At 32.6% G+C, this 13,538-nt stretch overlaps 1 protein-coding gene across 1 annotated transcript; it reads left to right on the top strand.

The window, feature by feature from the left end:
- Positions 1 to 5: 5 nt before the first annotated feature.
- LOC139517642 (lysocardiolipin acyltransferase 1-like) lies at positions 6 to 12,998 on the top strand. The gene is made up of 5 exons (XM_071308917.1): positions 6 to 290; positions 4,167 to 4,365; positions 8,413 to 8,525; positions 9,637 to 9,787; positions 11,432 to 12,998. Exons 1-5 carry the CDS (start codon positions 129 to 131, stop codon positions 11,896 to 11,898), a joined length of 1,092 nt encoding a protein of 363 aa, XP_071165018.1. The 5' UTR covers positions 6 to 128; the 3' UTR covers positions 11,899 to 12,998.
- The last annotated feature ends 540 nt before the right edge of the window (positions 12,999 to 13,538 follow it).

A 13,538-nucleotide genomic window follows, 5' to 3' on the forward strand; every position in this document is an offset into this window, starting at 1 on the left:
GGACTTCTACATAAGGTCTTGTGCTGAGATTATAGCCAGGCGACAAGATGCAGAATATTCTCATGTTTTTGCAGAAACGATAATACAAATCAAAATTTGACGTACTTTCTTGCACACTGAACAGAACTATGAAGTGGGAGGGCATAATTTTTACCTTTCTTTTAATTTATAGCAGCTCTTTTGGGTGCATCTTCTTCCTCACGCCCCTCATTCCATTTGTTTACTTTCAACCACGTTTGGGAAGATGGTTGATGGATCAGATGATATGGTTATGGCAGCTGTATGCTGTGGTAGGTGACTTATAAGTGCAGTATGACTCTTCTAAAGTCCCAGTCACGCACCTTATTGGATAGTGCTGTAACCGGAGAGCACGAATTTCATTACAAAATTGCACCGGGACTCGAACCTGGTACCTCTGTGTTACAAGGCAGCGCGCTAACCGACTGAGCTAAAGAAGTACTTCCTTAGCTCAACCGCTTACGGCTGACTAAGTATCTACTAAGTTTTTCTAAGGGAAGCAATCCTGTCACACTTCCCCCACCTCAAGAGTCATTATAGAGGGGGGATAGGACCTTTATCGGGACTCCAGGATCTGGTGTTTTTAAGGTCAGGATTTCGGGATTGACCCTTTCGGGATCGGGGAATTCTTTTTTTCCACTTTCGGAACTTCGGGATTTCGTGTTTTTAAGTCCGGGATTTCGGGATCTCATGTTTTTAAGCCCAGGATTTGGGGATCAGGACCCCTCCTACCCCCTCTCATTATACTCTATAATGATGATATCTTCATCTTTTTTATATTTATATTTTAACCTGGCTAGGTAATTCTTCTAATCGTGGGTTATTATTGTTGGGCGCCAATGTAACCGGAGAGCACGAATTTCATTACAAAATTGCTTGTCTCCACCGGGACTCAAACCCGGTACCTCTGTGTTACAAGGCAGCTCGCTAACTGACTGAGCTAAAGAAGTACTTCCTTAGCTCAACCGCTTACGGCTGACTAAGTATCTACTAAGTTTTTCTAAGGGAAGCAATCCCGTCACAGTGCAAAGGAAACATCAAACGCATGAATTTTTTTTCAATCCATTAATTAATCATGCATGCAGGTTCTCGCTAAGGATTTTTTGGGGACTCGTCATTTTTGTCCATTCATAGTGAGTCCAACAGCAAGAAGAAGATATTTTATTGCAATATAATGTAATATTTTAGTCTCCATGCCCTAACAGAGCAATTTTAAACTTTTGCTATTATCTTTGTGTCATATGTTTTTGTATCAACCACATTTCGTTGGTTTTGACTGCATACACGAACTTTGTGGTGTGTTTTTCTGTTTCTATATTTGAAACAACAACAGCACTTCAACGTGACAAATGTATGACATATTCAAAGTCGGTTTTAAAGACGTAAGAACTAATTAAATTAAACTTGCCTGTTCAGCCATTTTTATTTAGTGCCAAAAATACCCATCACTAGAATAGTTGTTGAGAAAAATTCTAAGGGGTTACATGAAGTATAGCCATATCGTCTGCCTGTCCGACATCGTATCTTCACGACACATGACTGTCATGTGTTTTTTTGGTCATTTTTGTTACAAACCAGCGAGTTAAAGTTATCATGGTTCTTATATAAAATGGTTGTTCAAAATCTATTATTCAATATTGTATTGACAATTCTTTTTATTCATCCTTGATACATGAAAAGAAAATTAAACAGTCTTATCTTTTTATAATTAATCCTAAATTTTGAAAACTGCATTTTAATTTTTTGAAAAATAATGTATTTTGTAAACCAGGTGCCAATCTGAAATTAATCAAAATCTAACAATTTCAGCACATGAAACACCAACTTAAAACTATTTACTAGTAATTTTTAGTACTGAAAAGTATTAAATAACCTTTTTTTAGCTTACCTGGCCCAAAGGGCCAAGTGAGCTTTTCCCATCACTTTGTGTCCGTCGTCGTCAGTCGTCGTTTACTTTTACAAAAAGTCTTCTACTCTGAAACTACTGTGTCAAATTAAACCAAACTTGACCACAATCATCATTGGGGTATCTAGTTTAAACTAGAGGCTCTAAAGAGCCTGTGTCGCTCACCTTGGTCTATGTGAATATTAAACAAAGGAAGCAGATGGATTCATGACAAAATTGTGTTTTGGTGATGGTGATGTGTTTGTACATCTTACTTTACTAAACAGTCTTGCTGCTTACAATTATCTTTATCTATAATGAACTTGGCCCAGTAGTTTCAGTGGAAAATGTTAATAAAAATTTACAAATTTTATGACCAAAATGGTCAGTTGACCCCTTTAGGAGTTATTGCCTTTTATAGTCAATTTTTAACCATTTTTTCGTAAATCTTAGTTATCTTTTACAAAAATCTTCTCCTCTGAAACTACTGGGCCAAATTAATTCAAACTTGGCTACAATCATCTTTGGGGTATCTAGTTAAAAAAATGTGTGGCGTGACCCGGCCAACCAGCCAAGATGGCGTCCATGGCTAAAAATATAACATAGGGGTAAAATGCAGTTTTTGGCTTATAACTCAAAACCCAAAGCATTTAGAGCAAGTCTGACAGGGTTAAAATTGTTTATCAGGTCAAGATCTATCTGCCCTGAAATTTTCAGATGAATTGGACAACCCATTCAATGATTGTTGGGTTGCTGCCCCTGAAACGGTAATTTTAAGGAAATTTTGCTGTTTTTGGTTATTATCTTGAATATTATTATAGATAGAGATAAACTGTTAACAGCAATAATGTTCAGCAAAGTTAGATTTACAAATAAGTCAACATGACCGAAATGGTAAGTTGACCCCTTTAGGAGTTATTGCCCTTTATAGTCAATTTTTAACCATTTTTCGTAAATCTTAGTAATCTTTTACAAAAATCTTCTCCTCTGAAACTACTGAGCCAAATTAAACCAAACTTGGCCACAACCATTTTTGGGGTATCTAGTTTAAAAAATGTGTCCGGTGACCCTGCAATCCAACCAAGATGGCCGCCATGGCTAAAAATAGAACATAGGGGTAAAATGCAGTTTTTGGCCAACCCAAAAACCGAAGCATTTAGAGCAAATCTGACAATGAGGTAAAATTGTTTATCAGGTCAAAATTTATCTGCCCTGAAATTTTCAGATGAATTGGACAACACGTTGTTGGGTTGCTGCCCCTAAATTGGTAATTTTAAGGAAATTTTACTGTTTTGGGTTATTATCTTGAATATTATTATAGTTAGAGATAAACTGTAAACAGCAATAATGTACAGCAAAGTAAGATTTACAAATAAGTCAACATGACTGAAATGGTCAATTGACCCCTAAGGAGTTATTGTCCTTTATAGTCAATTTTTAACAATTTTTATAAAATTTGTAAATTTTTACCAACATTTTCCACTGAAACTACTGGGCAAGTTCATTATAGATACAGATAAATGTAAGCAGCAAGAATGTTCAGTAAAGTAAGACGTACAAACACATCACCATCACCAAAACACAATTTTGTCATGAATCCATCTGCTTCCTTTGTTTAATATTCACATAGACCAAGGTGAGCGACACATGCTCTTTAGAGCCTCTAGTTATGGTACTCTTCCGTTTTTTTTTCCTTTTTATATGACCGCAAAAATTGAAAAATTTTTGGTCGTATATTGGTATCACATTGGCGTCATCCGAAGACATTTGGTTTCGCACTTTAACTTTAGTAAAAGTAAATAGATATTTATGAAATTTAAACACAAGGTTTATGACCATAAAAGGAAGGTTGGGATTACTTATACTAAAGTTATTGTGCGAAAACCAAGAAAAATGCTTATTTGGGCCCTTTTTGGCCCCTAATTCCTTAACTATAGGGACCAAAACACCCAAAATCAATCACAATATTTTTTATTTTCTTGCTCATCTCCATGTACATGATATAGGTAGAAGGTTTGATTGGGTATTATGGCTTTGAAAAACCTTCAGTAACATGAAAATGATAGAACTTCCTGTTACATGTGAGAATTTGAGAATGTTTTGAAATTTTGTCTTTCTTTAAACATGTTATATGCAAAAGAAGTAAGCTCCTACAAATCTTAAACTTACCAAACTGCAAAATATTTTAGCAATCATAGTGTTATTTTAATTCAGTTTAAATACATTCTATAAATTATGTAATTATTTAATTTGTATATTTCAGTTTCTTTATGAGAAGATTTGTGGTGTGAAAGCTGTGATCTCTGGAGATGCTGTTTATGATGATGAATGTGAACTTATCATAATGAATCACAGGACAAGATTTGATTGGCTCTTTGTTTTCTCATATCAGATCAGATGTGGGTCTCTCAGACATTTTAAAATCAGCCTGAAGGAAATTCTTAAAAATGTCCCTGGTCCAGGTTTGTAAATATTCTTTTCATCGTAAAAAAAAAAAGATTAGTTATATAAAACATCTACTTTTACTGATATTATTACTACATGTATCACATTATTGAAAACATGTGTATCCTATATTTTGTTTATTAACACTTGATATTAATCAACCATCTCTTCATTCAACATTTATATTCTTTTTTATACCCCCGCTTTAAAACCACTTTAAAAAAGGGGGGTATACTGTTTTACCTCTGTCTGTCAGTCCGTCAGTCAGTCCGTCCCATGAAACTTTCGTCACATTTTTCTCAGGAACTACACATCCACCCTTTCTGTAATTTGGTATCAACATTTATATATGTCAGCCATACCGTGTGATGCGTTTTCAGATTCATCACTTGACAACTTCCTGTTTACTGAACACTTGTCTGATTTTACGCATGATAGCCAAGTTGAAAATTTTCGTCACATTTTTCTCAGGAACTACAATACAAGGATTTCTGAAATTTGGTTTTCAGGATTTATATAAGTCAGCTATACCGTGTGACGGGTTTTCAGATTCATCACTCGACAACTTCCTGTTTACCGAAACACTTGTATGATTTTACACATGATAGCCAAGTTGAAAATTTTCGTCACATTTTTCTCAGGAACTACAATACAAGGATTTCTGAAATTTGGTTTTAGGATTTATATAAGTCAGCTATACCGTGTGATGCGTTTTCAGATTCATCACTCGACAACTTCCTGTTTACCGAACACTTGCATATTTTTACACTATTAATATTATCCACTTGCGGCGGGGGTATCATCAGTGAGCAGTAGCTCGCAGTTTCACTTGTTTTTTTTACATACTCAGTTTTGTTTTTTTTTTGCTTAAAAATTGTTTATCAGGTTGCTGCCCCTGAATTGGTAATTTTAAGAAAATTTTACTGTTTTTGGTTATTATCTTGAATATTATTATAGATAGAAATGGTCAGTTGACCCCTTTAGGAGTAATTGCCCTTTATAGTCAATTTTTAGCCATTTTTCGTAAATCTTAGTTAACTTTTACAAAAATCTTCTCCTCTGTAACAACTGGGCCAAATTAAACCAAACTTGGCCACAATCATCATTTGGGTATCTAGTTTCAAAAATGTGTCCGGTGACCCAGCCAACCAACCAAGATGGCCACCACACAGGGATGATTCCACTATATAGTTTAGGGCCGCTAATCGGCCAGCGGCCCAAAAAAATGAACATGAAAATGAATTCCCAATTAAGGAAAGTAAAATAAAAATCGATATTTCCGGAAAAGTTTCTGTCACTGATTAAGGCAACTATAATTTTCCATAGTTTGTTGTCAAAACGTTAAAATCCAGATAAGAATGCTGTTTATGATTGCATTAAATTAAAAACGATTTAATTATGTCAACATGTGGCAAACAATTTTAGCAGCCGAATTCAATTGATTAATATGTTATTGGAGTATTTGATCTTGTAAAAGCCGATCGCCCAGGAGATTGATAAAAATGGGTGTCAAAGCAGACCTCGGCAGAGAGCAAATTCAAATTTTGATATAACATTGATGGATTTTAATGGGAGCCGATCGCGTAAAAGCAGATCACCCAGCAGAGCCGGTTATATAATATGATGAAAACTTGTTTTGTAAAAGAAATTATTTCCTCAAAAGACAAAAGTTTGAGTGTTTTTTGAAAATAATATTGATGATAGACCATTCATGAAATACGATGTCATCATTATGGAACTATTTCAAAAGTTTTGAAGATGATCCAAATGATTTTAAAGAACACTGGTTCAATGCTTTAAATATCTTATCAATTAAGTATATAAACTTTTGTAATCTGAATTCGACAATTGACCAGTTCAATTTGAAATCCATTTGAATCAAGGTAAATTTGTGGAGATGACCTGCTGTTGAAAAAATACCCGATGAATGATTTTTTTCAGTGGTTTATGTTAGCTGGAATATATGTTTTTGTAATAGGCCTAGGTAACTATAGCTAAGACTAGTGCATCATGTTCAATGATATTCATGTAATAACAGTAGCCCATCCAGAATTATTCAAAATGTTACAACTTACATGAACATCAGTGTACAGGTTAAACTTAATAATATACATTTTCCGTTTTTACAGGAAAATAATATTATTTCGACCGTCTTAGATGTTATGCTTAAAAAATTCCTAATTAGAATAAAAATTCCCAATTTGATGTTCAAGGGACCCATTTGAAAACACCTGGAATCATCCCTGCCACAGCTAAAAATAGAACATAGCTTTAAAATGCGGTTTTTGGCTTATAACTAAAAAACCAAAGCATTTAGAGCAAATCTGAACGGGGGAAAATTGTTTTTCAGGTCAACATCTATCTGCCCTGAAATTTTCAGATGAATTGGATAACCCGTTGTTTGGTTGCTGCCCCTGAATTGGTAATTTTAAGGAATTTTTAATGTTTTTGGTTATTATCTTGAATATTATTATAGATAGAGATAAACTGTTAACAGCAATAATGTTCAGCAAAGTAAGATTTACAAATAAATCAACATGACCGAAATGGTCAGTTGACCCCTTTAGGAGTTATTGCCCTTTATAGTCAATTTTAAACCATTTTTAGCTCACCTTGCCCAAAGGGCCAAGTGAGCTTTTCTCATCACTTTGCGTCCGGCGTCTGTCGTCATCCGTCGTCGTCGTCCGTCGTTGTTAGCCTTTACAAAAATCTTCACCTGAAACTACTGGGCCAAATTAAACCAAACTTAGCCACAATCATCATTGGGGTATCTAGTTTAAAAATGTGTGGCGTGACCCTGCCAACCAACCAAGATGGCCACCATGGCTAAAAATAGAACATAGGGGTGAAATGTAGATTTTGGCTTATATCTCTGAAACTAAAACATTTAGAGCAAATCTTAAATTGTTTATCAGGTCAAGATCTATCTGCCCTGAAATTTTCAGACAAATCGGACAACCTGTTGTTGGGTTGCTGCCCCCAAATTAGTAATTTTAAGGAAATTTTGCAGATTTTGGTTATTATCTTAAATATTATTATAGATAGAAATAAACTGTATACACCTATAATGTTCAGCAAAATAAGATCTACAAATAAGTCAACATGACCAAAATTGTCAATTGACCCCTTTAGGAGTTATTGCCCTTTATAGTCAATTGTTAACAATTTTCATAAATTTTTGTTAGTTTTTGTAAATTTTTAGGAAATATTTTCCACTGTAATTACTGGGCCAAGTTCATTATAGATAGAGATAATTGTAGCAACAAGAATGTTCAGTAAAGAAAGATCTTCAAACACATTACCATCACCAAAACACCATTTTGTCATGAATTTATCTGTGTCCATTGTTAATATGCACATAGACCAAGGTGAGCGACACAGGCTCTTGAGAGCCTCTAGTTTGAATGACTTCATTGTTTGTTAGGTGACATCACGAACGTCAAGTTTTCATATTGTATGTGACGTCACAAACGTCAAGTTTTTATATTTTTTGGCACACTAATTGCAACTATAAAAAATACAAAACACACAAATAAATAAATTAATAAACAAAATATTTTTAAAACAACAGCACTCAAATTGTAAGGTAACCCAGGTGCTTCTTATATGTAATTGAGCAGTTCTTTTAAGGCCTTTGAAACAAGACAAAAGTAGAACTGAAGGTAACCCAGTGCTATGGATCAGAAAACAGTTTATATAATATAATACTCTTCTGTTGAAATATATGATAAAGCGTATAATACATGGCAAAATCCGTATCACATGCCATATCACCCTCGACCAATATCATCCCTCGGGCCTAAAGGCCCTTGGGCTGATATTGATGTCTCAGGATGATACGACATATGATACGGATTTTGCCATGTATTATTCTCTATGTATTCATTTTGAACAGGATACACCTGCTGGAATTTAAACTGGAACCTCTTTCATAATGTCTGCCTTCTTTGGGTTTCAAAATCAAATAGACTTAATTGGGTTTGAATTTGTTACAAGGAATAGCCTTCAAATAAAAAAATGGTTTGAAAGTTTAATATTTAGATTTTTTTCACTTTTTTTTGCAGGATGGGCCATGCAGTGTGCAGGATATCTTTTCCTTCACAGAAATTGGGAACATGATAAAAGTACAATATCAAAATGTTTCATGTACTTTAAAAAGTTAAACTACAAACCTCAGGTAAGATGATGTCTTTGAATGATAAAGATATTTATTGGTTATCCCCTTTCGTAAAGGACAAAGGTACAATTGAAGCTTAAATGACGATTTTAACAATTAAGTGCCAGTCTATGTAAGAATCAGGCAATGTAGAAAAATCTCTTAACATGTCCGGAAAAAAACCATGGACCTAAACATCCTATTTTGAAGTTACCCTCATCCTGAATTAGAAATAGTATGTTTTTGGTTTCTACATGTCTGGTAATTCATCAACTATCTAGATAACCTTTGGTTAGAATGATAGGAAAATACGGGGCTATCTCCCTTAAATTGTTAATTTTCTAGTGCACTTCAAACAAGTCATATCTTGAAATACCAGAACCGTAAATAAATATGAATGTTATATTAATGTACTATTTTCCAATCTGAACTTGAAGTCCTGTTAAGTTGGGAAGGATTTTGTTTGTCATGTTTTTACCATGTCTGATATATTGGTAGTTTGGCACTTAAAATTGCAAAAATATGCTAGTTTTATTATCAATAACATTATGGCTAAACGAACAGGGAGCACAAAATAACTGTGTATGCTGGTTAATACATGAATATTAAATACTCTCTCTTTGGTAGAGAGTTGAGCTCTTTGTTATATTGAAGTATTTGGGAATCAAGTACTGTGAATTCCTTTATTTTCGTGGGTACCAATTTTCGTCGATTACGGAAAACTTGCATGATCGTGGATATCTGATTTAGAGGTATTGCCAAAGTCTGCATATAAGCTTTTTGAAAATTGGTTATTTGTTGAACATTTAATTTCATGGTTCACCTGTAACCACGAAAGCAACAAAATTGGTATTCAACGAATAATAATGAATCCACAGTATTCAAGTTTTTTTGTAATTTTGATACATTTTACTGTCATTTGATGGCAGTATAATAACCAATAAAAGGGGGATACTTTTGTCATGTTTTAAAGATTGTACTGTGCCTTAAACATTGTTGAAGGTCCATATCTGATATTTGTCATGTTTTATAGGCTCTGCTGATTCATGAATGTCTGTAAACAATATTTTTCAGGTTTTATAGATTCTGTTGTTTCCTGAAGATCCAATGTAATATTTGTCATGTTTTATAGATTCTGCTGTTTCCTGAAGGAACAGATTTAACAGCACGGACTAAAGCTAAGAGTGATAAGTTTGCCAAAGCTAACGGTGTTGAGCCTTATGAGTATGTTTTACATCCAAGGACCAGAGGATTTAAATATTTTGTGGAACAAATGAGAGATGGTAATATACAAAATATGTATTAAAAAGTATTAAGTTATCAGGTCTTTCATGAAATCAACTGTCTAAATTATTTGTTTTTTACTATTTTATATTGCTATATGCTCTTCAAAACCCAATCCAAAAGTTGTTGGATAATTCCTAAAGAAGTTAAATATCATATAAATATAAAAAAATAAGGAGATGTGGTATGATGGGCAATGTGACATTTAACCATTGAAATCCATATTAAATGGATACAAGCAATTACGGGCAACTAACTTCAACAATGAGAAAAACCCATACTGTATAGTCATCTCTAAAGGGCCTGACATGAAAAATATAATTTAGTAAACTAATAGCCTAATTTATAACAAAACGATTAACAAAAATGACAAACATGAATCAACGACAATGATTGAACCACAAGCTTTTGGCTTGCAACTGGCACTTATAGAATGAAGCATGGTTTTGTTCACTTTTGATCATTTATCACATGGCTAAATTAAAGAAATTAGATATGTAACCGCACAAACCAAAATATATACAGAAATTTGTTTTTACACATGCATGTTTATTGGTGTTTAATATTTTTAAATACATACAAAACATAATTATTTTTTAAAAAATCTTAAAAACATTGTGTCAAAAAAAATTTCATGTCTGCAAAATCTATATGGAAGATAATTTATATAAGAAAAAAGCACAAATTTAGGGCAAGAGAGGTGAAAGATACCAGAGGGACAGTCATTCTCACAGATCAAAAATAAACTGACAATGCCATGGCTAACAAAGAAAGATACCAGAGGGACAGTCAATCTCACAGATCAAAAATAAACTGACAATGCCATGGCTAACAAAGAAAAGACAAACAGACAAATAATAGCACTTAAGGTGGCTCTGGACTATTCGACTGCGCATAATTTCACGCATGAATTACAAAAGTATTTGTCGTAAATTCGATATATTTTTTTAAAATATTTTGACTGATTAGAAATGTTAAATCATTGTAGTTATGTGACTAATAGAATATTTTCGTTATTATCCGTATTTGTTAAAGGGTCAAAATGACATTTCACCCATTTTCACCATTTTCCCGCCAAAATTTGGGTTTTAATGCAAAATATTTTTTTTTCCTTATCCGTGACCTATGTTTTTTATTTGCTCATTCTTTGAAGCTATATTTCAGCTTTTTATATTACAGTTTTGGACCAAGTGTCATAGAACGTTTTTTTTATATTCTGATAAAAATATGTCAACACCTCTATTTTCCCTATCATTTCATTGAAAAATGGTCCCTTTTACATACCTGTTTAAAAGTAAAATTTTGAACTTAAAAGGTCCGTGACCCCCTATTTTTTTCGACCAATTTGATTCCCTTTCTGTAAAGAATAAAATAACAAAAAATACGGCACTTCTGATAGAAACTTCGAATAGGCCCGAGCCACCTTAAGACACAACATAGAAAACTAAAGACTAAGGATCACGAACCCACCAAAAAACTGGGGGTGTTCTCAGGTGCACTGGAAGGGTGAGCAGTTAATGACTGCATAAATGATAGATATTGTGGTATTTAACTTTGCGAAAATATTAAATTTAAGACACTAGGAGACTTATTAAAAATTAAGTGAATGAATTTTTGAATTTTTTATTTATTTTTGTTTGTAGTAAACCTGTTTGATTCAATAATAGATGTCACAGTTGGGTACCCTGTAAATATACCACAAAATGAGTCTGACATTCTGAAGGGAAACTTTCCAAAAGAAGTTCATTTCTTTATCAAACGACACAAAGCTCTTGACATTCCATCTAGTGAAGAAAATGTTGACATGTGGTGCCAAAAAGTGTGGAAAGAAAAAGAAGAACGGTTGAAAAAATTCTATCAAGATAAGAAATTTAATGTAAAAAATAACAAAATCAAACTTAAGGATGAAAGTGAAATTCAATCTCTTTTCAAGTTTGCAAATATATTTTGGAGTATATTTCAGATAAGTACTTTTATACTTCTGATTTATGCTCCAATAATACGCTGGTTTGCACTTTTATCTATAAGTATATTTGTGTTTATCAGTAAATTTGGTGGAATTCAAGTTTTATTAGATAGTGAATTAGAAAGTGCAAAGCACTACATGTAATTTAATTTTTTAAGGAAAATTGCACAGTATTTATTAGTATTGCAAAATATCAGTTTTTCAAAACTCAAAGGGTAGCTAACAATGTAAAATATTAATATTATGGTGGCAATATTAAAAAAATATATTCACATTTGTACACAATTTTTTATACTTAATTACACTTTTCTTGAATTATTTTAACAAACTTTTAGCAAAATGATTTATTATCCTAAAAGATTCTTTATGTTAGTCATATATGTTAAGATTTTCATTAGACATACATTGTATCACTTAAACTAGTGCTTGAAGTCAGTACTTTGTTCAGGATAAATTTTATTATAGAAGATTACAAAATATTGTAAAGTTTAGATTATGCAGGATTTGCAAAATGTTTTTTTTTTAACCATGAATGTAATACACCTATGACGTAACGGTACCCAAATTGCACCGAGTACCCAAATTGCACCTATTTAGCAAAACTAGCAGTGAAAATCTTACAAGATTTTCTAGAGACTAAACAATTTGTTTTTTTATGATTTGATACTAAGCACATCTTTCAACATAGGTAAAACTATTTAGATATGCACAAAACGTTCACAGTATCTATCAACAGATGAAGTATTTACTGAAAAAGCAAAATGTACTGAAACGTTGCCATGCGACGTCAACAAAACGTCATCTTTTTAAAATGAGCAAATACAATATGTTACAAGTATCCATTTAAAAAATAATGAAGAGTAAGCATGGACTAATATCCAATTGTTCAAAATATTTACAGAAATTAAACAAAAGCTCTGTTATTAGACTTTTGACTATGTGAATTTAAGCATGGAAGCAATTTGGGTACTCCTAATTTCAGAATCATTGATGGTTTGGAGGTCAGTTTAGACCAATTTTTCTATGATTCCATATGGAATAAAAATCAAATTGGTGTACCTTTATGATAAAGAAGGATAGGGCTACAACATAAACACAGAATGGACATTTTTGTCTTCCTCATAAAAAAACGTAGATGAAAAAACTGTCAAAATAGGTGCAATTTGGGTACCGTCACGTTACATATCTTAAATAATTATATCAATGAAATATTTTGTTTTAGAACCGTCATAATAATTAACATGGGTGAATATATAAAACATGAGCAGTTTAATAGTTACCTCTTATCTTTATTATTTGTAATGCAGTAAATCATGAAATGAAGATAATTAATAAAACATCAATTGTGCAAATGCAAACTTCTTTAATCAAAACAATGATAATTATTATCAAGTTGTAAATATTGTAATTGATATGGTATGTAAACATTTGCATGTATTACTAATTGTATACAATAATGAAAGAGGCCATAAAATTATTTACTTTATATGAAGTGGTCTATTCATAAATCTTGATAAATTGTGAAAAAAAACAAATTGTAACTCAAATATAATTTCAAAGTCCATATGACTGCAATTTACAATGTCTATTTCTACAAACTCCTGGATGAATTTTATTTTTCGTTCCCTCTTTCTTTATAAATATAATAATAAGCATTTACAGTACCTAATGTTTTAGCTATTGGAGAGTTTATCATTTGCTAGTTTATTCTTTGCCTATGTTGGAGTGTTCATGCTGTATATCTTTTTTATAGTCTTTTATTTATATGTGTGAGAGAGTTTGTC

Source organism: Mytilus edulis, chromosome 3 (assembly GCF_963676685.1).
Source record: "Mytilus edulis chromosome 3, xbMytEdul2.2, whole genome shotgun sequence".
Lineage (NCBI taxonomy): Eukaryota > Metazoa > Mollusca > Bivalvia > Mytilida > Mytilidae > Mytilus > Mytilus edulis.

What these genes read in the sequence shown, in the direction of transcription:
- LOC139517642 (XM_071308917.1), top strand. Translation starts at nt 129, where the DNA reads ATGAAGTGGGAGGGCATAATTTTTACCTTTCTTTTAATTTATAGCAGC. An exon ending in TATGGCAGCTGTATGCTGTG is followed by an intron (nt 291 to 4,166) that starts GTAGGTGACTTA and finishes TGTATATTTCAG; the next exon opens with TTTCTTTATGAGAAGATTTG. An exon ending in TGTGGAACAAATGAGAGATG is followed by an intron (nt 9,788 to 11,431) that starts GTAATATACAAA and finishes TTTTGTTTGTAG; the next exon opens with TAAACCTGTTTGATTCAATA.